This window comes from Polyergus mexicanus, unplaced genomic scaffold (genome assembly GCF_030449975.1).
Source record: "Polyergus mexicanus isolate NDT 795.1 unplaced genomic scaffold, iyPolMexi1.0 SCAF_18, whole genome shotgun sequence".
NCBI lineage: Eukaryota > Metazoa > Arthropoda > Insecta > Hymenoptera > Formicidae > Polyergus > Polyergus mexicanus.
Window position 1 is genome coordinate 5,639,222 of NW_027223338.1, and position 22,578 is coordinate 5,661,799.

The window sequence follows — 22,578 nt, forward strand, 5'->3', positions numbered from 1 at the left end:
CTCATTCTAAAAACTCCTCATTCTTTATTAATCTTTCGAATTATTATGTTTAGAATTAGATTGTACGACATTAATACATAGTATATATAAAAGTAATTACTATTGAACAAGCCAATAACAAACAATAACGAGCAAAAAAATATCTTTACTTATTTTATTCATATATATTCTATATAATCGTGAAAAAATACAGAGAAAATTGTTAACAATTAAGAAAACCAACTGCAGAGATATATCATGCAGCGTATTATACAATATAAGAAAGTTGTAAAACGGTGTGTTTTACATTAAAAAGTTACACTTAGTTATGCAGTTTAAATAATCTTATTTGAATTTAAACACTTGATCCCTCTATATATTCTTATATGATCAATTATTGAGAAAAAAATCTCATATGGCAAATTTCAAAAGATTTTTGATAAACTTTTTCTAAATAATATCTTTTTGTAATTTATATGAATATATCTAAAGAGCTGTTTATTTTCTATTTCAAAAACTTGAAAAAATATTTACATTATTGAACTCATTTTTATACATCATTGCAATTTCTAAAATAATTTCTATAATATATGTAAATATGCATTTTTGTAAAACATTTTTGTATTCAGCTTGTGAAGAAAAAGATGAAAAATATTCTATTTATTATCATATCTATTTTTTCGGAGAACTGCGGAGATATGTTGTTAACGGCAAGATTTCAACGCGACGTCAGCGATTAATCTTATGTAAGAAATTAGTCTCGTAGAAGTCATCGAAGCGAGAGCACGCGCATAAAAGCTCAACACGCGCGAACGATTATGTCACAATTGATTTGCGAGTTACATGACGCTGTGCACGATACTAATAATGGTGTAAATATGGAAAGTGTCAAGAGAGGTATCACCGATTTGACCAACAAGCCAGAAGGACACGTGCTGGTGCTTTACACGGGTGGCACGATAGGAATGGTGAGGAATGAGCAAGGAGGTAGGTGTACCAACACATATACAAACATCGCGTAATTTAAAGAAATTATAATGATTTTCAGGAAAGACAAATACTCTTGCATCGCAAATCAAAAAAACCATCATAGATTTCAATTTCTTATGTATTGTAAATCCTTAATATTTTAATTCTCCGATTTCATAAAATTCTTTTTTTCCTTTTTTTTTATTATCTGTTTCCGCATATCTCTTGCTCTTCTATACATGTTTCTGTAAACTTTTAGAGTATTTCGTTTCGCACATTCTTTATGTTTCATCGATTTTTCTACAAATAAATAAATTGATTCTCGATTCCACGAAGAATTTACACCGAGATTATACAATAGATGTAAAAAATATAATTTATTTTATTTTAAATTTATGATTTTATCCTTGTCTTCTAGAATTTGAATCATCGCATAATTGTTTCTATTTTTATCATCTTACAAGTGATAACAAATATTTATTTTCTAGTACTGGTACCGAGAGCCAATGCATTCATTAAAAATCTACGGAAATATCCTCAATTGCACGATCGCGAATATGCCGAGAAGAAATACGGTGCGATGGGGCCATTAGTCCTGCCGTAAGTACAAATATGCAAAAATATGCAAAAATAAAGAATTGATAAATAATCATTGGGAAAATCTCATTCTTATTTTTAAATTCAGAATTTTAATTTCATCTTTTTTCGTAAGAAAGAATCTATTTCAGTTTATACACAAACGAAAATGTTAAACAACCTTGTATCTCTTTCTTACTGTTAGATATGTCATTTCTTAATAAAATTTTTTTTATGTCGAATTTATCATATTCATTAATATTGAATATTACATATTTTACGGTAAAAGTTTAAACAGTTGTCTGATTTTGCGCCGAAATCAGCGTCAATACGTTAGAAGAAGAAAAAAAAAAATAGTAAGAAGAATGATTTCTATGTATTTAAAGACGAAAAATTGAGATTTCTTTTGCCGACTTCTCTCAATTCTGCTTATTTTCTGTAGGAAAACGCGAAGCATAAAAATGAAAGGCAATTCCAGCAAATTTACGGAAGAATGCGAATCGTGGTCCCACTTTACCCTTCGCTTTCCCTTGCGCAATTTTAAAAGTACTTTCCTTCTAATCTTGCAGCGTGACCGCAACCGACAATCGCCGGGTCGTTTATAACGTGTTAGAATATTCTAATCTTTGCGACTCTAGTAACATGACCATGGACGAGTGGATTCGCATTGCTAATGATATCAAGGTACGTTGGCATATCAATATCGATAATAGTGACAGAGAAACACCCCGCAATATGCATTGCCTTTATCTAACATTTTAGTTCTTGTCTTATTTAAAGAGAATAATGAAGGTAAATTATAAAAAAGCGATTAAATTTTAATAGTGACACGTAATAACAAACAATTCGTACGTACATTTAATTTTTTTTTTAAATGAACATTCAAGATAATTTAATATATATATAATTATATGGTGTTAAAATAATATTTTTATTTATACTTTATATATAGTTTAATAAACTGATATTCTCTATCTGATTAAATTATCACAAGGTGATTGTCTTCACGAGTCTTCCCTCTGCAGGAATCCTACGAGCACTTCGATGGATTCGTAGTCCTTCAGGGTACCGATACCCTAAGTTACACCGCATCCGCTCTGTCCTTTATGCTCGAGGCTCTAGGCAAGATTGTCATCCTGACCGGTTCGCAGATGCCGATTTTCGACACAAGAAGCGACGGCCTGGACAATTTCCTGGCGTCCCTTGTGATCGCGGCGAATTACAACATACCCGAGGTATGCGTGTTCTTCGGTACGAACTTATTGCGCGGCAACCGGACAAGCAAGGCATCTGCAAGCTCCTTCGAGGCATTTCACTCGCCGAATTTTCCATCCCTGGCTACGGCGAACATCAAAATCGAAGGTTGAATAGGTTCAAAACAAGAGAGCGCAGTCTCTCTCTCTCTCTAAGATTTTTTCCTAAAGTTCGGAAAAATAAGCGGAACATTTTTATTTCGAACAGAATATTTCGAAAACATTATATTTCAAAGTCTCTATAAATATAAATGATCTAATTATTATAATACGATAAATAATATTTTTCAACAATATTAACAACAGCTTTGCTAAAATTATCATATTCCGCATCGCATTGCGAGCGATTCTTTTACTATTAATTAAACTAAAAGCGCTAACAATGCATAATTACTAATATTCTTCTTTTAAAAAAGAAACGATTTTACAAGTTTACTGATAAAATTTTCGAAAATTCTATATATAATGATGTGTTCGAAGATAATGTTCCTTCGCAGTGGACTATCGCTTGGTTTTCCACTCGTGCACTTTGGAAAAGTTCTACGTGCATGCGTCGCTCAATCGAAATGTAGGCCTGCTCCGACTGTTTCCCAGCATCACATCCGATCTGGTAAAGGTGTTTCTTCAGCCGCCTATCGAGGGGGTTGTGCTACAGTCCTACGGCACAGGGAATGTCCCGACGAATCGCGACGATATCATCGAGGAATTTCGCGCGGCGACGAAGCGCGGTGTAATTATCGTGAATATCACGCAATGCACGACCGGATGCGTCTCGGACGCGTACGAAGCTGCAACGCTGCTTCAAAAGAGTGGTACAAAATATTATTACATGGATAAGAGTTAATAGCTTCAATACACACAGTTGCTCGATTGTTGTTCCAAATAATTCTGTAAGAGAAAATTTCTTTCTCTTTGAATATTTTATATGATTTTATATGATATTAAGTTTTAATTCTCTATCTTCTTTCTAAGCTTTTTTTTTTTAACTTTGAAAAAGTTATGCATCAGTCAAGAGATATCTCGCATTGAGATGAACGTTGACAGAAATATTATGTGATATTCATGCAATATAGAGTGCATGACGAAGAAGAAAGTTAATACGTAAACATAAATATCTCTTTGCGCGTTCAAAGTTCAAATGTTATCTACTCGTTAATAAATATGCAGCCCGCCGCGATTGAATCGTTATTAATATGCAGGAGTGATATCGGGATTCGACATGACTCCGGAGGCCGCATTGACAAAACTCGCTTACGTCTTATCGAAACGCGAATGGGACACGGAAACCAAACGGCAAATGATGGAGACCAATTTGCGGGGCGAATTGACAGCCGGTCGACCGCCCACTATGCAGGATTGCGATTTAGTGGAGGCTGTTGCTAGATCCTTGAGATTGTCCTCGGCGGTGGAGCTACAGGAGCTGGGATCGATCCTGTTCCCGGCTATGTTGGACGCCGCGGTGATCAGGCGCGACATCGTAAAACTTGAATCGTTACAAAGATACGTGAGTAATCTTCGTTTTTATTCAATTTTGCGTCAATAAGACGTTTCGAAAAACCAGCACATATTTTAGATATTTTTCCGTCTCTTTCCACATTATCCGACTTCTCTCCCTATTGTTTAGAAAAAGTTTAAGAGTATCAAAAATTAGAATATAGCACATTGGAAAAAATACTAGTCAAATGATAAATCTAAATATTCATCATAATCAGCTGATTAGAATAATTAAATATTAATTGGATATTGTAATGTAAAATCGATATAAAATCCTCGCAGGTGGGTTATTATTCTAATCAGCTTTTTCTATTCAGGGTGCGAATATCTCGCAAGCGAATGCAGATGGTCGAACAGTTTTGCACATAGCTTGCTGCGAAGGAGATATAAACGTCGTGCGTCGTCTTCTAAAAATGGGCGCGAATGTTCACATTAAAGATCGATTTAATCGCACATCTCTAACCGATGCGATCGAGTACGATCGTCACGAGGTGAGGAAAAATTATGAAAATTGCCTATTTTCAAAACTTTACTATCGTATTCCTATTCTATGAATTTTAATAGAATTTCGGATACTCAATCGAAATAAATAGAAATAAATTCTCACCATTTTCAAAATCATCGATCACACTATAAATCTCACACGAGACTATCTCTACGTTATATAAAAAGTTTACATTATTTGTATGCAAAAAATCTTGATAGTTTTCACAGTCACATTGTCATTTTAATTCGCAAGATATTATCGTTTCGCGTTAAGACTAGAATCATCGATTGTTCGCTTCATCGATAGAGCACTAAAAGCGCGGGTGTTCCTCTGATCTTTCAGATCATCAAGGTACTGCTGCAGTGCGGCGCGCATCTTCATGACAATGCTCTGCTGATAGGAGAGCGGATGTGTACGGCCGCGGCCATCGGGAACACGAAGCGCTTGCAATCGTATCTGTTGGCCGGCGTCGATCTGTCGCAGAAGGACGTCTCGGGACGCACCCCGCTGCACTTCGCCGCTCTTCACAATCACACGGAGACGATCGAGTTCCTGCTGGACCACGGCGCGGATCCCCGTTGCATCGACATGCTGGGACAAACCGCGGCGGAACTCGCGGAAGCCGCGCAAGCCACGGACGTAATACGTGCGTTGACGCCTTTCAGAATGATCGAGACAAACATAGATGCAAGGTCTTAATTTTTTTTGCTTGACATATATTGAATCGAGAGGGAAAAGGGCCGGGGAAGGATTGTATCTTGGAAAAATTACGAGTTTCGCCTAAAGTCTGCGCTAACCGCGACTTGTTCTATTCCTTTTTTTCACAAAATTTAATTATTTATATTTTAATCATAAAATTTACATTAGGCGGAAAAAGAAAATGTGTATTTAATACATATTAGTTCTAACAATAAGATAGATACAATCGGGTCTTAAAGACTGAAAAGTATGTCGTAGGATTTTGTATAGGAATAGGCGCAACATATTGAAATATAACATATATGCATTTAAATATTTTAAATATATAATTTTAATAACAAATAATAGAGTTGCATAGTTCACAGTCTGTTGGATAACAGACTTAATACTTTTATGCAGTTGGATTGTATGTATATTACAACGTGTATTATTGTGTGTGCGATACATTTTATGATAAACATGAAACTTGAATACATATATATATATATATATATCTTAGATTTTTCAGATTAATGTAAACACAGGAGCAAGGAATCATAATATTTGTATAATTTTATGTTTTAAAACAGTTATATGTTAATAATAGTAATAATCCTGTGATATTGTAGTTTAAAAACTGATAATTGCCACATGATTATTTTAATTGAGATTTATTATTTTTATCGCTTGTATTAAAATCGAATTACTATCTTATTGCATTTCTGATCTTGAATAACGCATTTTTTAAATATATTTTTTAAACAATCAAAAGTTTCTAAATCCTAATATATATATAAAAAAAATATATCATTTCGCGTATCTTTTTCTTGCTGAGAAAATCCTCTTTTTATGTCACATCATTTTCTGTGAAAGTTTCAAACTCTTTCAACGTGAGAAAAAAAATCTAAAAAAGTATATTTGTATTTTCTTTAATTTCACCTGTAGCGCTAGAAGAAAAATCAAGATCATAATTTTATACAAGAATAATATTGTAGATGAGAAAGAACTGATATACGACAAATCAAATCATTGTATTTACTAAAATGACTGTGATTTTCCTGCGATTGTGAAGAAAAAGAAAAGTGAGAAAGCGCACCGAGCACCGAGATGTCATCTAAATCTAAATTGCACGTAGTGAGATTTCTTAGACGCTACGAAATTTCACACCTCGTGCATCGGAATAATGTAGATCGACTTCCCTGATGTAACTCGCTCGTTACACCGCGAGTCATTTCAAAATTGAACGTGAGACAAATTCGCCGGCCTTTTGACGACGATAGCGGCGTTTAAGCTTTTGTAAAATTCACGTGTGATAGACCGTTCCTGCAATAAATGACAAAGATACATGCGATGACATAAAGAGAAATATGTGAAAAATCCTATACTCCAATCAATAATACCTTTAATTAACATTTCGTCAGTCGAATGTCAAACGTCAGATCGCGCCGAATTGCATCATTATGCTTTTAAAGATTCGCGGTGTCACAAAACACTCCTTATAAACACGCCCGCAGTCGTGATGTCTCTCTCGTCCTATTCTTATAGCTTCCTGAAGGACTGTGCCGTTCGTGAATTCCTTAAACCACTCGTGACTGTTCAGAAATATTTGAATTTATAAAAGTGAAATGAAATTTTTCACGTAATTAAAGAGTTTTTCGTGTAATTCTATAATTTAATTTGTATCTTGCGCGTTAATAATCTTCTTCTATAATCTAATTTGTATCTCGCGTGTTAATAATCTTCTTCTGTAATCTAATTTGTATCTTGCTTGTTAATAATCTAATAATTAATTTTTTCTAAAAGCAAACAATTAACGCGTTCGTATCATTAATGTTAATATCACTGAATGAAGCATATACAATCAACGATGATTATCGACAATTATTGGGGAAAAAAAAAAAAAAAAAAATCTTCCCTCTTATTTTAATCATTATTTAATCGTTATTAATTATTATAACGTTCGAAAATAAATTAATTGTTTTATTCTGTCTTTTGCTTTTGCGCGTTACATAACATTTCTTTCAATTCGCTTCCTTAATCTCTTTTATCCGAATTTCACCAAATTTATATATATTTACTTAATTAAAAAGTATATATATTTATTTAATCAAATTAATAAAAAAAAAGTGTTGTTAATCTTTATAAATAAATAAATTTTCTCCATTCAAATACAATGTCATATTCTATGGCTATTTCTAATTTCTCTTAAGTTAATCGGATCAAAATTTAAGATCCAAAATAATGCTTAATTTTATTTGTTGTTAATTACACCATTGCAGGAAAATTGTATACAGATTTATCATACCTTGACAAGCCATCGATGATCTTATCGGTACTCGTGGGATTGTTGGAATGACTCGCCTCGAAAATGATGGAGCAGATAATGCGCTGTATACAGGGTGTGACGTAATTATTGCCGAGCATGATCTCGTTTATCGTATTTCCCATTCGAGACCATTGCGAGTCAGTACCTGCGAATAAACTCATTTTCTCGGATAAACGTATATTTAAGAGAGATATATTTAAATTTAAATTTAAATTTAAATTTTTAAATTTTTATTTATCGAATATATTCACATACAGATCAACAACCTGTTATAAATAAAACAAATATACATACTTCGATAATGCATTCCAGGACCTGGCTTAGACAAGACAGGTACAGCTAAGGTGAGAATGGCTGTTAATATGCCAGCAATCGACAATCCTCTCGTATTAACATCAATCAACGGTGTTATCTCATTATATTTGTTCATATGACTCAGCGGTATCCTGAAGAAGGGTACGGACACGTCCCAATTGATCTGGAAAATTTATCGAAAAGATTTATTTATCAAAAAGAATGAAACTTGAGTAAAGTAATCATTCATTATCAAATATTCATTGACATAATTACGGAACACTTCGTAGAGAATTGCGAGACATATGTACGTATGTTTAAAAAAATACTTTCATACTAATCGCAGAGAATACTTACTTCGATATCTCCTTCTTTACTGTTAAACGAGACGAATTGTGGCTTTTGACTATTTATAAATAAACTGTTTAACTTCGTGGACGTTCTCGCGTCGCCGTCGCCGATGACGCGCGCGAAAAATAACGCAAGAGATACAAGAATAAGGATAGTCGAATCACTCGAAAGAGCCCTCATGTTTTGCTCGGGTCGTTAAATCGAGCAGAATGTTAATACTTTCTCTTCGATTCCACGGTGCTTTCGTTACCTTCAACTTTCCACGAAGTAATGGGATGCATTTGCGCCATCCGAGGGTTTTTCAACGACGAGTGCAGAGGACCCCCACCTCACTCACACGACTTTTATTCGCAACACGTGCTCGCCCACCCCTATCGAAGCAGGAAATACCGATTTCTCGCGGCAGAATTAACAAACCCAGGCGGCGAAATCGTTGCGACCGCAAAAGATATTAGTCGCCTTTACACATCAGGCAGCGGTTTGTTTGTCTTATCTTTTTTTTTTTTTTTTTTTTCCATGGACTCGATGCATCGGACCCCGGTAATTACGACGGTCGTATTATTATGAACGTCGCGGATTATGAACGCGAATTTTCACCGCCGGAGAAAGACCGTGCTCACGTACGACGAAATCAGAATTAGAGATAGACTCGGCCGACCGTGGCTTTCGACGAATTTTCCGAGGCACCGTCCAGAACGAATTCCGACGTGCTTGTGCCGGGGGGGACACGCGAGTTTCGCGAGGAAACAGGGGAGCTCTTCGATTCGCGCTCCATCCTTTTCCCATCTTCGCCGAGAGTTCGCAAACGCGCCCGCGCGTTCACGACGGGATCTCTTTTTCGCGCAAAATTTCTTTCACCGGAAGGACTTTGATACGTGATCTTGTAGCGTAGATCCTGCTGGTCGCATCCGCTTCCGCAGCATCTTGTATTTATAAATCTTCAGATACAAAACACTATAAAGAAATTTATATATTTTATATAAGGAAGCCCTTTTTTCTCTAAAATTTCTTCTGCCTCTATAATTCTTCTTTCGCAAATATTGTTTCCCTTGGTTTTTTCTTATCTTTTATATACGTGTGTATGTATATGAGTATATAAAATATTTTCATAAAAGCATTATTTCTATAAATTCTCTCTATATATATTTTCATTTTAAGTCTGTTTTAGATGATCTCTAATTTGTATAATAGAATTCTATAATAATACATATATATGTAAATGTAATACTTGAATTTATATTGAAATATAAAATTCTGTCATAAATTATTATATATATAAAATATCTAAAGTGGCCTCTGCTATACTTAAATACTATTATATGTGTACATATATATATATATATATATATATATATATATATATATATATCTTTATATATGTATGTGGGTGTGTATTAAATTAAATATATATAGCTAGTAAATTAAAAATTACATATATATATATGGCTATTAAATTAAATTAAATTAAATTAATATATATATATATATATATATATATATATATATATATATATATAATTAAATCATCATGTGCAAATCATTATGTGCTTCATTCAAAAATTTCAAAACCACATAAATAATTAAGCAGATACTGCCCGTAACCACCCCCGAGGTTGCGCGTGTTTCGTAACGCAACGAGAAATCGTAACAGAGAATGATGGTGTCGAGGTGCCAGAGATGTCTTGAAATCGGTCAAAAGCCAGTGAACGTCTTAAAAGCACAATTGTTGACGGCACGACCATTATTTCAGCTTCGGGATTTCGGAGCGAAGTGACCGGCGACGTAACGAAGCGGCTGCAGCCGGCAGATGAGGAGACGGCCTTCTTCGTCTTCGAATGACGACGATGAGTGTCACGCATCGCGTGTCAACCTCCATGAATACCTAACAACGAAAGCGAAACCGCGGCTCCAATTATGTCCACGACTTGTCGTGTTCAGACGACCAAAGCAACTATATATGCCCGAAAGCAGTCTCCGCGCAGCCAGTCCATGACACTGAATCGCCATATCTTGTTTCCTAAAATTGACCTCTGATCATCATACCTTACATCGGAGATCCTCACCTTTGCCGCTGCCCGAAGGTATTCTTATTCGACTTGATTCAATGTTGCCCTTGTACTCGCGCGATATCCAACGGATGTCTTTGATCAAAATAATTATTTTGATGACGATAACGTTAAAGTGTTTTAAAATTCCTATTTATATATATACATGTGAAATTTTAGAAGTAATTTATATTCTATTCAGAATGAGAAAAATCTTTATAGTATATTTTTTTCTTTTTCAGATGACGTTCCGAATTTCGCGAACTTTAACCGTGGCAATAAGTTGTTTCGCTGTTCTGGTCGGTTGCAATCCAAAGTTTGATGACGGAGGGTAAGTCACTTAAACAGCGTCTTAAATAATATATGAATAATTCGATATTTATCGAATATATTTCACTCTCAAAAATTAAAAAAAGAAATATCTAAAAAACATCTAAAAAATATCTGAAAAAATTTAGATGTTTTTATTTAAATGTCTAAAAGATTAATATATCCTTTATAGATGTTTATCTTTGAAAAAGGCTTGTGTTATAAATATCTTCCATTTCTCATATAATATAATATCTTCATTAACAGATTTGTACCAAGTTCCATTAGTTATGTGGAAAAGCATGCGAAGGCGCAGGATCAGACAGCAATGCCGTCGTCTCAGATTAAACAGCGAGAAGAGAATCCGCCGAAACGCGAATCTGAGATGAACGACGTCACGGATCGCGGACAGGAAGCGCGATTTGGTTTCACCAATATCGGAGGTACAGGAAGCGTAAGTATTGAATTGTGATTCATTTCTTCCATTCCTTTTCTTTTATGGATATCTCTTAGAACACTCTTTCTTCTCTTTTTATCCTCTTTGATTATATATATATATATATATCCATTTTTGTAAAAAAAACAATTTCAAAAATTGCTGATATTTTGCATCATTATTTTTGATGACAATCGATATTGATTAAATTCATAAATTCGTCGTTGTGGATTTAAATTAAATTGACTCGATTAAATTTTAATTAGGGCTACGGCGTGTCGCCCTACGCACCGGCGAAGATAGATCTTGGCGGACTTCTCTTAGGAGCCATCATTGGCGTGGGATCGATCCTTATCATCCCAAAGTTGCTTTATATCCTATCGGGCACTTATGGCGCGTATGCGAGAAGTAAGTATATTTTATTTGTTTTATGGATTCTCGATTTCATGAATTCTAAATTTCATGAATTTCCCACAGACTTTGTGAAATTTGATCTCTTATTCCCTTATTAGAAAAATTGTCGAGTTACAAATTGTTGAAAATAAAGCATATTTGAAATTTAAAATTATCTAAAAATTATGAAACTTTTTATATATAGAAAATTTCTTGCTAAATAATAGTACATCTTTGTGCGCTGGCTAAATTTACTTCAGAAAAATAAAGTCAATCCTTGAAGACAGGGCTATCTTTTTATTTCAATTTTATTATACGCAAAACGAGACGAGATATAAAACATTGCAATAAAATTTATAATTTTTTGAATTTTTCAATTGAGATTTCTTATGACTAACAATAGAAATAAAATTAAAAAAAAAAATATGCAATATTGTTCTTCGACATTTTCACTAAGGAACTAGACTTGACTCCAAATTTCATCATAGAGAGCTTTCCAGCAAATCTATTTTCCTATAAATCCTCTATTCAACCCGGACAACGTCGATTATATTTAGACCGATCTGACATAGGTGAGGACTCCGGATTCGCCCAGACCCTGACGAAGATCGATGACGTTCTCGCTCGTCACGGCATCGACACGACCTCGTGCATGCAACGCGCGGTATGCACCTACTCGCAGCAAGCGGCCGCCGTAGTCGGCGACGAGAACGGGAATGGGAATGGGAACGAAAACGATAGGGACGATAGGGCGACGTCCTTCGACAGGATGGTGAACGCCATCACCAGCAATCAGGTGTTCCGCACCGCTATGCAGGGCACGGCGATCGAGGAAGCGGTGGAGGCTGGCAGATCCAACCGAAACTGTTCGAGATCGTATCCGCATTGCGGCTTCTCGATGGAGACAATATTATCACTGCTGGCCAACGTTATCGCGGTGGCAAACGCGCGACCCGCGACGCCCACCGCCGCTTCATCGCTATAACAATTCATTTACGTATTTTTCAACATTCCTCTTTTGAAAGTTGACGGGAATAAGAGACGACGCGAGAAAGATTCTCGATTAAATCAAGAAAGAAGAACCGCATTGAAAACTAATGTCTTCACTATGTCGTTTTAAAATGCGTTTAATACTGATATAGCATCGTTTATCACGAAGAGTGGATGCTTCGCGATTGCTGCTCTTTCGTGATATTTTAATTCGATTTGTACAATGATAATTTCATCTTTATTTCATAGAGAATTACATGTGTATATGTGTGTGTGTGTGTGTGTGTATAAACTAATAATAAAAGTAAAACCCTCCGTGGAACCCCCCACGCTCGTGCATTCAGCGTGACACTTTTCTCTCTCTTTTAACTATGTAGAAAATATTATATAGTCTACAGCTTTCACATTGAAAAAAATAGAATCGACTAGAGTCGCGACGCGGTCGCGGCGCGTCGCTCTTAACACGTGTCAACAATCAGTACAGGCACTGCCCGTAACGATGTCATTTTACCCTATAAATGCGACGTTCTTCTCCAACAACAATACGCACATCACCTGCACACAGACGCAAGGGTGAATCGTAAAGTAAAGGCATGAGGTGTCTTTCCCATTTCTTCACTCTTTTGACTCGTCGCAATGCCATTGTCTTCGTCAATTGAAAAATTAAATCAGTTAAAAGAAAAGACAAATTTTAATTATTTATAATATATATTTTTAAAAATGCAATTCTCACAAGAATTGGAAAATCAGCGCGAAGCAAATTAAAAAGTTAACTATTAAAATTAACAGATTCTCATTCCGTCTTTTAACATGTGTATTATACACAATTTACACTTTATATAGAGAAAAATATAATTTCTATGTATTATAAATGTATTGGTTTTTTTTTCCTACGTCAAATTTAAAATGCGAAAGTCTAAAATAGAAAAGATATATATCTTTACTTTTTTATTCACCCTCGTATATCCTCGCAACAGGACGTTTATGTGCGAGATATAGATTCCCAAGAGAAAAAGGACTTATTCTCTTAAATTTACATTTCTACGCTCGCATTATCTTCACATCAGAACATTAGCGTATCAGATAAACATTGAATTATTCAGTTCTAATAAAAAGAAATTAAAGTTTAATACTTTCTATACATAAAAGACGAGAATAATAAGGAATGTATACTTATCCCATATAGCATACTTTTACAAAGTTCTGTCATTAAACTGTCTTCTAAGAATAAAATTAATACGTAATAATTATAAATCACAGAGCATTATAATAACGCTATAATAGTGAAATAATAGTGAATGCTGATAGAAGATTCAGGATAGTAGGAAATATTTATGTAAATAAGCCCCACGAGCACGAGAAATCTTTTATCACGTATTTCAGATATTTTACGTATCCTAGAAATATATATGTTGGTCCTTGCAAACAGGTCGTCACGTATGACTAAATTAATAAAAGTATAGTAAAACATTTTAAATTTTTGTGCAATCGACAAAATTTTTCGGAATATCAAAACATGTTTCGGGAAGATTTTATTAAACAATAGACACCTACGCTTTTATCAATTTCAACATCACAAGAGCAACTCAACACTTCAGCAATAATTATAATAATTCTCTTTCTATCTACGTGTCTCCGTTTATTATTCCAGGAATTTGATCTTTATAATCAACAGACTTTTTAACTCTACAGAAATGTAAAAGAACAACCAAATACCATCGACATCAACTTTCTTCAGCTCTCCTCCTTACTGTTTGTCAAAAAATGAGCCAGAACCTGCTTTCCACACTCACGCCGAATTATTCAGGCTCGCAAATCTCTTTCCTTTACGGACAACTTACCGTGATTTAATACTGTCGTTGATTTATGCGTCGCATCTTATTGCTAAATAGCGTATACTATCGATAGACCTAGTTATCCCTTTTTCAAAAATCTATTTCACTTTGAAAAGTCTCTCATATCTATACATCGTCATTTTTAGAAGAATAATATCTCTGTGATATACATATAATATATGTGCACCTCGTGTATGTATTCGATCAATCGAACAACTTTTCTACACAAAATTAATCAAGCGTTTTTACGATAAAAAGCCGAGATTATAGATATTAATACTATATTGCGAATCTTCCCTCTAAAAAAACAAGTATTAAAGTGTTTTTGTGTTAAAAAAAAAAAAAAATAAAATAAATAAACAATTTGCGATTCAGTAATATAATAATTTAAGTCTTAAATTATCTAAAAATTAAATACTAAAATAAAGATTTTAATATAAAAATTTTAATGAAAAGTTTGATGCTACAAACTAATATAAATTTCCGAAAAATATTCGTCTTTGAAAATAAAAATTCGACGCTTGATTTATTTTATATAATAGCTGTCGGATCATCGGATAACATCTATTTGTTTATATCTTAATAATTTCCCTGATATCTCTTTGGTTATTTACTATCACGCGTTTTTCTGATAATATTTCCAGTCTCTTCGAATTTACCCTGGACGCATACACAGCTTTTGGACTATCACTTCATATATTGGCGCTTTGGTAAAAGTAGAATAACTGCTATTGCCACGCACACGTGCCATAAACTGTGAACAAGATAATAATTCTTACGTGTTTGAAGAAAGGCATAACATACGAGGCCCAGAGAGACGAGAAGAAATCCGGCTGGGAAGTAGATGGTTCTAAACAGAGAAAAAATCCCGTCGCTAACATTTATATCTACATCACACTGTGAAGCAATAAGGATATCAAAGGCAGTAAAAAAGACAGCCAAATATTGCCTATAAAAAGACGAAACATATGATTAAACCTAACTCATCAGAACGTATCTAATTTAAAGATTTAATCTTAATTTTATCACTCTGGTTATGTATCAATTAGTAAATTTTACGTTAAAGACAAATCGATCTTTTTTTCTTTTCTATTCCTTTCTTTATTTTTCTCTTTCTTACCTGTACGGACGCGAGGGATATTTGACAGTTCGCTTTCTCTTGCATCTGAGTCCCCAGGACAGGCCGATCAAGGCAGTACCAGTGACAGCCGGCAGCAAAAATACCCAGAGCGCCGTGCGATCCATCTCAGCGCCCATGGCGAGCACGATTGCGCCGGCCACCTGACAGAAGGCGGTCAACCGCGGCTCGAAAGACGCCATCGCCACCAGGGTCACCCAAATAGCGAGCAGCGCGTTGAAAAAGTCGCAAAACTGCAGCACGCTCAGCCGCATGATGCACACGCCGTAGACGTCTTCGCCGGCCTCGCAGGCATGATAGAACGTCGAGAAAAACATGACCGCGGCGTAAGCGATCGCCTCAGTGAAGTACTCGCGGCGTATCGCTATGTAGATCGAGCCGAGAAAGGCGAGGTTGCTGAAGGTCAGGGCGAGCAATTGCAGGAGTATGCCGCCGGTGCTGAGAACGTAGGTCGCGTCCGCGCAGTCAAAGCCGCGGTAACCGCCGGTGCAGTAACATGCCGAGAAGACAAAACCGCCGCTCATGTAGTGCATACATTTGCCGCGCACGCCGCAGCGGCCCTCGATGCACGGCGACGATGACACGATGCTCTCCACCTGGGCGACAGTGCAGCGAGGCAAACAGTCGCATCTATTGCATACGATGTCACCCCGCAGACAGCTGCGGGCACAAGAGCAAGCATTGCCGACGCCACGGTGACTGCTGCTACTGCTGTTACTCGTTGTCGTCGTCGTTATCGTCGTTGTCGTCGTCGTCGTCGTTGTCAGCGATGTCGCCTCTTCCTCGGGACAATAGACGCGCAAACTGACGTACCAGATTCCCGTCTCGGGAAACGGAATGTGCACGTAAGCCGGCTCGGTCGTGTTCGCGTATACGTCCGCCGTCGTGATGGTGTGCGCGCGGACGCAGGCGCCGCCTGAGGTAATGTTGGAGTAATAACCTGAGGAAAATTAATTAATCTAAGATCCGTTTGATCTTAAACAAAAATTAATCGATCAAAGGTGAATTTGAAAGACATATAAATTAACCTAAAGAAACGCAGGCCACGAGGACAATGCTCTTCTTGTACTTTTCCTCCACGTTGACTAGCTTGAAGCCCAGAGTCACCGTACCACCAACATCGTACACTTGGCCGATCTCGAAGCTAAGGACGGAGAGAGCGTTGGCGGTCACGTTGAACGGCTGGGGTTTCGTGTCGTTACCGCGCAAATGTTCGTAATCAAAGAGGAAGAACTCCGGGAAGGATTTCCTCAACAGCACTACCGAGGTCACCTGATGATCGTCCTCGTTAGTTCGATGGTCCAATCGCATCGTCACGTTCGACGCGTATCCAGTCAGTAGACGAAGCGTCACATAGTGGAAGCCACTGACGTAGGGCTTGAAAGGCAACACAGTCACCGTGGAATTGAGCAAACCGTCAGCGAGGTTGTCCTCCGCCGTGACATAAACAGCGATCACGCAGTCTTCGCCGCAGGACGATTCCAAAACTAGATTCACTTCCGCCAGACTGACGTCCGATACAAGATACTGCACTATCGTTGTATCGGATGTCTCGTCCAATTGCACTTCATGCTCAACCTCGGGATCTACCCGATCCCGAGATATAGCATGAAGCGACGTTGTCGCTGGTGTCTCGATAAACATTTCAGCATCCAATACAGTCTCACAGGACGCGGTAAGACCTGCAAAAGTTTTCTATTAATCTTGTAAAACAACACAACGGAGATCGGCAACTTGGCTCTAATTTTATAAATAGCTACTTTTATTTTTAGATGTTATTGAAGAGAATATTTCCGAAGAGATATTCTTTTCATTTTAGAAATACTTTTATTTTTATACATGTGTATCTGGAGTTATACAAAAAAGCTTCCCAACTCTTTTGGTGTTATGAAAAATAAAAAAAACGCAATTAAGCTGTATCTTTCACCTTGCTGCCTGATCTTCCCCGTGTCGGGATCGGTCCAGGATCGGAAGGCGATCGCGTACCAATCACCCGCCGGCGGGGCCTCTATCATAATCACATATTGATCGCCGTTGCTCTGCATCTCCCGACCGTAATGTCGACGTCGTTTTTTCATCTCCATTAACTTCGCGGCCACTTTAGATCCATCAGGACGGATGAATGGCAAACTGCCGGACTTTAGGTACAACGAGACATTCCGTGGCAAGCATCTACCTATTCCGCCAGTCTTCTCTTCTTTCGCCGTGAATCTGAAACGCGACAAGGCAGTTTCGAGTGAAGACTCGGACGAATTTGAAGAAAAAAGCACGTAAATAGAATAAAATGACAATAGAAAATTTTAGCCTGGAAAAGTTTCGAAGGAACAAGAAATTTATCGCTCTAAATTCTCACTAATATATACTTCACTAAATTTTCAATATAATATTAATAAAAATATTCAGTCAAAAAAAAAAACCAGATGCGTCAATACATAGAGTAAGAATAAGAATCGAAATCCAAATTTTTAAGATCGCTTTCACCAGAGATCGGAGAGAAATAATGAAAAAAAAAAAGTAATGATCGCGCAAGAAATTAGCCAAATTCAAATTAATATAAAATCTCGCTATTGATTTTCTTTGACCGAGTGCATTTTACAGACGCAAAATCCTGAATAATTTGATTAATTTTCCTTTTGGATCCGATACGTACTTGAAGGCGACTGCGACAGAGAGTTCCGGCACTTTGAAGTGGATAATCGAGATGTGACGGTAGGCGTAATAATCCACCAGGACATTGTTCGGTTGCTGGGCGACCTTCTCCAATTTGCCGCATAGTCCTTGCTGGGTCGCAAGTGTCCATGCCAACAGCACGGCTAACGCGCTTTCAAGCATATTCCGACGTCTTGCTACATAAGGATGTCCGACCGGTTGAAAAAAATTTTGCGAGCAAGGAGAAGCACGGTCAGCCTCGTAATAGAACTAAATGCAAAAATCGATAAATTAATTATATTGGTCCATCTGAATATTAGCGTCTAAAACATTCTTTTTTATTCAATTTTAAAAAGAATGTCTTCGACGTGTTTTTTGAAAGACATTATTTAATTTCTTTTTATTACATTACTTTATACAATATTAGTTTTATTATAATTAATTTAACTCCAAAATTGCGTAAAAAGAAAGACTTCGGGTGATAACATGAGATGATTCAACCTGCGTTTAAACTTCGTGCAAGGATGCGGATCGAATTTGCTTCGTGCACAGATTAAATATAAGTTATTAATTATCAATTATTATTTGCGTCGACTTCGTAATTGATACTTTATATAAGGTGTTTCCACAATCTCGATAAACAACAAAAACAGGTTGGAGAAGAGAGTATCGTGAATTAATTATACGAATTAATGAATATCTCGCTCAATCTTTATTTCATTATTTTCATTCTTTTTATAGTCGTTTCGCTTCGTAAATTCATCGCTGGAGACACCGACAAGTCTCAAAGCGAATAAATGCCTGCTTATCTATTTCAACATTCTAGCACTTGAGTAACCGATGTCGGTGTGACATTTCTATTTCCGTCACTTTTTATATATCGAGCATTCAATCAATAACTACAGCTAGAAAATATTTTCTAGCTTACGTGTCTACCTCACATCACGCGCATACACTCGGCAAGTTCGACGAATACTTTCGATATTCCTGAACGAGATGACTGAGGAGGGATGTGCAATATTCACGAGACTTAACATCATTCGGCCACTCCGACTCCGTTATATCTTCGTGCCCGAATAGTCGCCGCTAAAATGGACTGCCTTCTCTCTCTCTTGCTATAACTTTTATAGAACTCATTTAAGAGATTAAAGGAGAGAGAGAGAGAGAGAGAGAGAGAGAAGCAGATTTGTACGAGATATGCACGGTCAAGTAGGTCAGATTCCATCGTTAATTCACACTTCCTGCGGACAGCGCAAGAAGCAATAAGCCCGCTTACTCGTCGAAGAAGTGTGAACGACGTTAAATGCCGCGAATACGTCATGATTTCTTTCAATCGTCTCGTACCCGAGATTGTTTCGCACTCGCGATGAAATCTCGCATAATGAAGAATCTTTTCCTCTGAACGCGGGAAAAAAAAAATTCGATAATTCGCGACTTGATTACTGCGAGTTATTTAACGGAAAATTAAAGTCGCAGAAATTATAAAGAGCTGTAAATTGAATTTGCATTCCGTGAACAAAAAAAATCTCTCGATGGAATTTTCAGAGACGGAAAGCGACGGAGAACAAAGGCTTTTCATTCTTCTCTAATCTTTACGTAATTGGAACGAGTTGTTCATTATAAGCAGTATAACAGTTGATTATTCTTGCTGTACGAGAAATAAATTATTCTTTCGTTCGAGATGAAAAATTGAGGAATTATCGTTCCAGTAAAAAATTAAAACGGGTTCTCTGATGAAGAGTCGTTATATTATATTAAACAAAAAAGACTTGGTTTGAATCCTAATATAATGAAAACGCGCGGAAAACGCATGAATAAAAGAGCAAAACTTTTCCATCCAAGATATCGTGCATGATAAGGGGACACATCGAGAGACGCGGATCGACGAAGCTACACGCAATGAGATCGGTTAGGGATCCACGAACGATAGTTGATAATCCGTATCACGGATTAATTAATCCGAGCTGTCCCGCTTCGGGCGAAGCTATTAAATAAAACATCGACAATTGATTTCCGATATAGGTATTATACCGCGATCGGATACCGATAAAATACGGCTTATCTCGTTGTTTCGAGGCGAATCGTTCATGCGGCCAGCAAATAAGTGATCTATAATTATACAGTAACGTAAAGTAGACCACGATATCGTCGTTACATTATGGAAAATCGAATCATATATATATATATCCAGTATCTTCGAGAAGGTGACATCTTTGATGACGCCAACGTGCGAGATCAATTGACGTTCAATTAGTTATTACAAAATATCATGCGAGTAATAATAAGTAGAATAATAAGTTGAATGAAATTGAAGGAATTTAATTCTGAAATTTAATCTGTAATATTTAAAATATTATTCTTTAACCTTTAGCATGTGTGCACAATTTTTGTAATATAAAAACAATTTGAATATAAAAATCGATCAAAATGATTTATCGTCGATTAAAATTCATATTTGACCCAAGTTCATAGCGTTTTTCAATTATTAATTATCTTTTTTTTTTTTATGTACGCATATATACAAGTATCAATTTTATATAACCAATCTATAAGGTTGATTGATTATTCGCGCGATATTTCTTATCATATTTTTTATCAAGAATCAAATGAGATTGGATCTCGAGATCGGAATAACACGCTTTGTATTAAAATCTATTATATATACCAAACTTACCCTTTCTTCCACGAAGCGATACAGATTATTTGAAAAACGAAATTCTCATTTGCAAATCAAAATCGAGATATGGTAATCATCGTAGCAACCTCAATTTTATCACTAACAATCGCTGATATATATATATATATATATGTTTCGAAATCGCGCATTAATATTAATTCGACGATCTATACGAAAAACGTTTTGTCTATTCTATTTGTTGCACACATCGATGGCTGTGTCTTCTTTTCTTGCGAAATCCCACAATTTTTCTTTCCTCATTATATCAGACTATTCGCAGAGCGCTATCACCCGCGCAAATAAATACGCGACGACCGGAGGAAAATCGCGCTTTTGCCTCGCTCTCGCCTCGTGTTACGAGACGCTCAGCGCGTCGACGCGTCGACGCGCGCAATCGTCGTCGCGACGCTCACGAGGTCCGTCGAATATCGTCCGACGGTGAAAACCATCCGCGAGACGGTAACCACCATTGATACATCGCGCGACGCGATTACAGCAACAAGTGCGTACACCAATGACACTCGCTCCGCATACTCTTAATCTATATAATAGAAATAAAAATAAAAATCGTATACATCACCCCGTAGAGACGAGATTTTTCGCGAGGCGAGATCCGTACCTATTTTCCCGAGCCCGCAATATGTCGGACACGAGCGGCCGCCGATGACGACGCACTGCGGCATCCGCTGGACCGCCGCGACGTTGTACAGGGACCGCGTCCGGACGACTGTCTCGCGACGGGCCGCCGGCGCGAGGAAGCGCGGCCGAATATCCGAGAGCGCGTCTCGCCTCGTCCCACGATGTCGCTTGTCGTCATTGGCAGCGATACCGCGAGGGGCGATACGCGTGCGTCCCTCGCATATATATATATATATATGTATATATGTGTCACTGGGAACGAAATACGCGCGCGCGGGTCTACGATAAGCCGCGGTCGACCTTCAAACGCAAAGCTTTCGAATCCGGGGCTTTCTAGCACACGCGCCTTCAAGCGTTTTGTAAGACTTTACAACAAGAACTATATTAAGGTAGAGATACTTTCTTCATACATGGAGCTTTCAGATTCGAAACTCTCCTCTTATCCGAGCGTTTTCACTTTTTAAAACGAAGAGTTTTCTTTTTTAAGAGTTTTCTTTAATAATTGAGATAATAATGATAAAATAATGATAATAATCGAGTTTTTTTTTAAAGCTTACGAAATGACATCGCCTCCGCACTTCCGTCATTCGATAAGATCCCACGCACGCGTACGCTTTCCAGATCTATACATGGTCAAGCGTGTCTTAATGATCGGGAAACGAGAATTGATCCGCGATTGATCGATTTAATAATTAACATCCGGAGAATTTCACAGAACTGTGCGTATAATAGAATCTGCCGCATGCGTGGCTTTACGGCGAACTAAATGGATGGGATTAAGTGTAGTGAAGCTTATCCCGATATAAGTGCGCCGATGTATGTATACGTTCTATATATGTAGTATATATACTATCGTCACGATTAGATGAACGATGTGGGAAGATAATGTTATCGCTAGAGAACGCGATACGTAAGACGACGTTATCAGGAGTATCCAATCTCGAGAAATATGGAGAATATAGTAGTTCTTTTTTTCTGTAAAGAGATTCTCTTGGCAGAAGTTGCGGAGGAAAGTTAGCTTTTGATAAAGTAATCGCACGATTCTAAAACGGATCAACAA

At 36.9% G+C, this 22,578-nt stretch overlaps 4 protein-coding genes across 6 annotated transcripts; 2 read left to right on the forward strand and 2 right to left on the reverse strand.

Annotated features, from left to right (window-relative positions):
* Positions 1-729: 729 nt before the first annotated feature.
* LOC138941033 (L-asparaginase) lies at positions 730-7,306 on the forward strand. 2 transcript variants are annotated; one of them, XM_070310323.1, is made up of 8 exons: positions 730-966; positions 1,437-1,548; positions 2,094-2,208; positions 2,550-2,886; positions 3,275-3,589; positions 3,977-4,281; positions 4,589-4,762; positions 5,101-7,304. In XM_070310323.1, the coding sequence occupies exons 1-8, from the start codon at positions 798-800 to the stop codon at positions 5,455-5,457; spliced, it is 1,884 nt and encodes a 627-aa protein (XP_070166424.1). In that variant the 5' UTR covers positions 730-797; the 3' UTR covers positions 5,458-7,304. The 2 variants fall into 2 exon arrangements, with proteins under 2 accessions (XP_070166424.1, XP_070166423.1); XM_070310322.1 differs by having other exon boundaries at positions 750-966; positions 2,519-2,886; positions 3,372-3,589; positions 5,101-7,306.
* LOC138941038 (uncharacterized) lies at positions 6,842-8,817 on the reverse strand. Its single transcript, XM_070310331.1, has 4 exons — positions 8,414-8,817; positions 8,057-8,240; positions 7,742-7,907; positions 6,842-7,028 (listed from the first exon to the last, which is right to left on the reverse strand). The coding sequence occupies exons 1-4, from the start codon at positions 8,585-8,587 to the stop codon at positions 6,872-6,874; spliced, it is 681 nt and encodes a 226-aa protein (XP_070166432.1). The 5' UTR covers positions 8,588-8,817; the 3' UTR covers positions 6,842-6,871.
* Positions 8,818-10,095: 1,278 nt separating this feature from the next.
* On the forward strand, positions 10,096-13,256 carry LOC138941036 (uncharacterized). The gene is made up of 5 exons (XM_070310327.1): positions 10,096-10,488; positions 10,695-10,783; positions 11,029-11,215; positions 11,464-11,605; positions 12,163-13,256. Exons 2-5 carry the CDS (start codon positions 10,695-10,697, stop codon positions 12,573-12,575), a joined length of 831 nt encoding a protein of 276 aa, XP_070166428.1. The 5' UTR covers positions 10,096-10,488; the 3' UTR covers positions 12,576-13,256.
* On the reverse strand, positions 12,775-22,517 carry LOC138941028 (post-GPI attachment to proteins factor 6). 2 transcript variants are annotated; one of them, XM_070310311.1, is made up of 6 exons: positions 21,499-22,517; positions 18,204-18,472; positions 17,481-17,764; positions 16,582-17,235; positions 15,536-16,493; positions 12,775-15,265 (listed from the first exon to the last, which is right to left on the reverse strand). In XM_070310311.1, the coding sequence occupies exons 2-6, from the start codon at positions 18,383-18,385 to the stop codon at positions 15,103-15,105; spliced, it is 2,241 nt and encodes a 746-aa protein (XP_070166412.1). In that variant the 5' UTR covers positions 18,386-18,472; positions 21,499-22,517; the 3' UTR covers positions 12,775-15,102. The 2 variants fall into 2 exon arrangements, with proteins under 2 accessions (XP_070166412.1, XP_070166413.1); XM_070310312.1 differs by lacking the exon at positions 21,499-22,517 and adding an exon at positions 20,877-20,964.
* Positions 22,518-22,578: the final 61 nt, after the last annotated feature.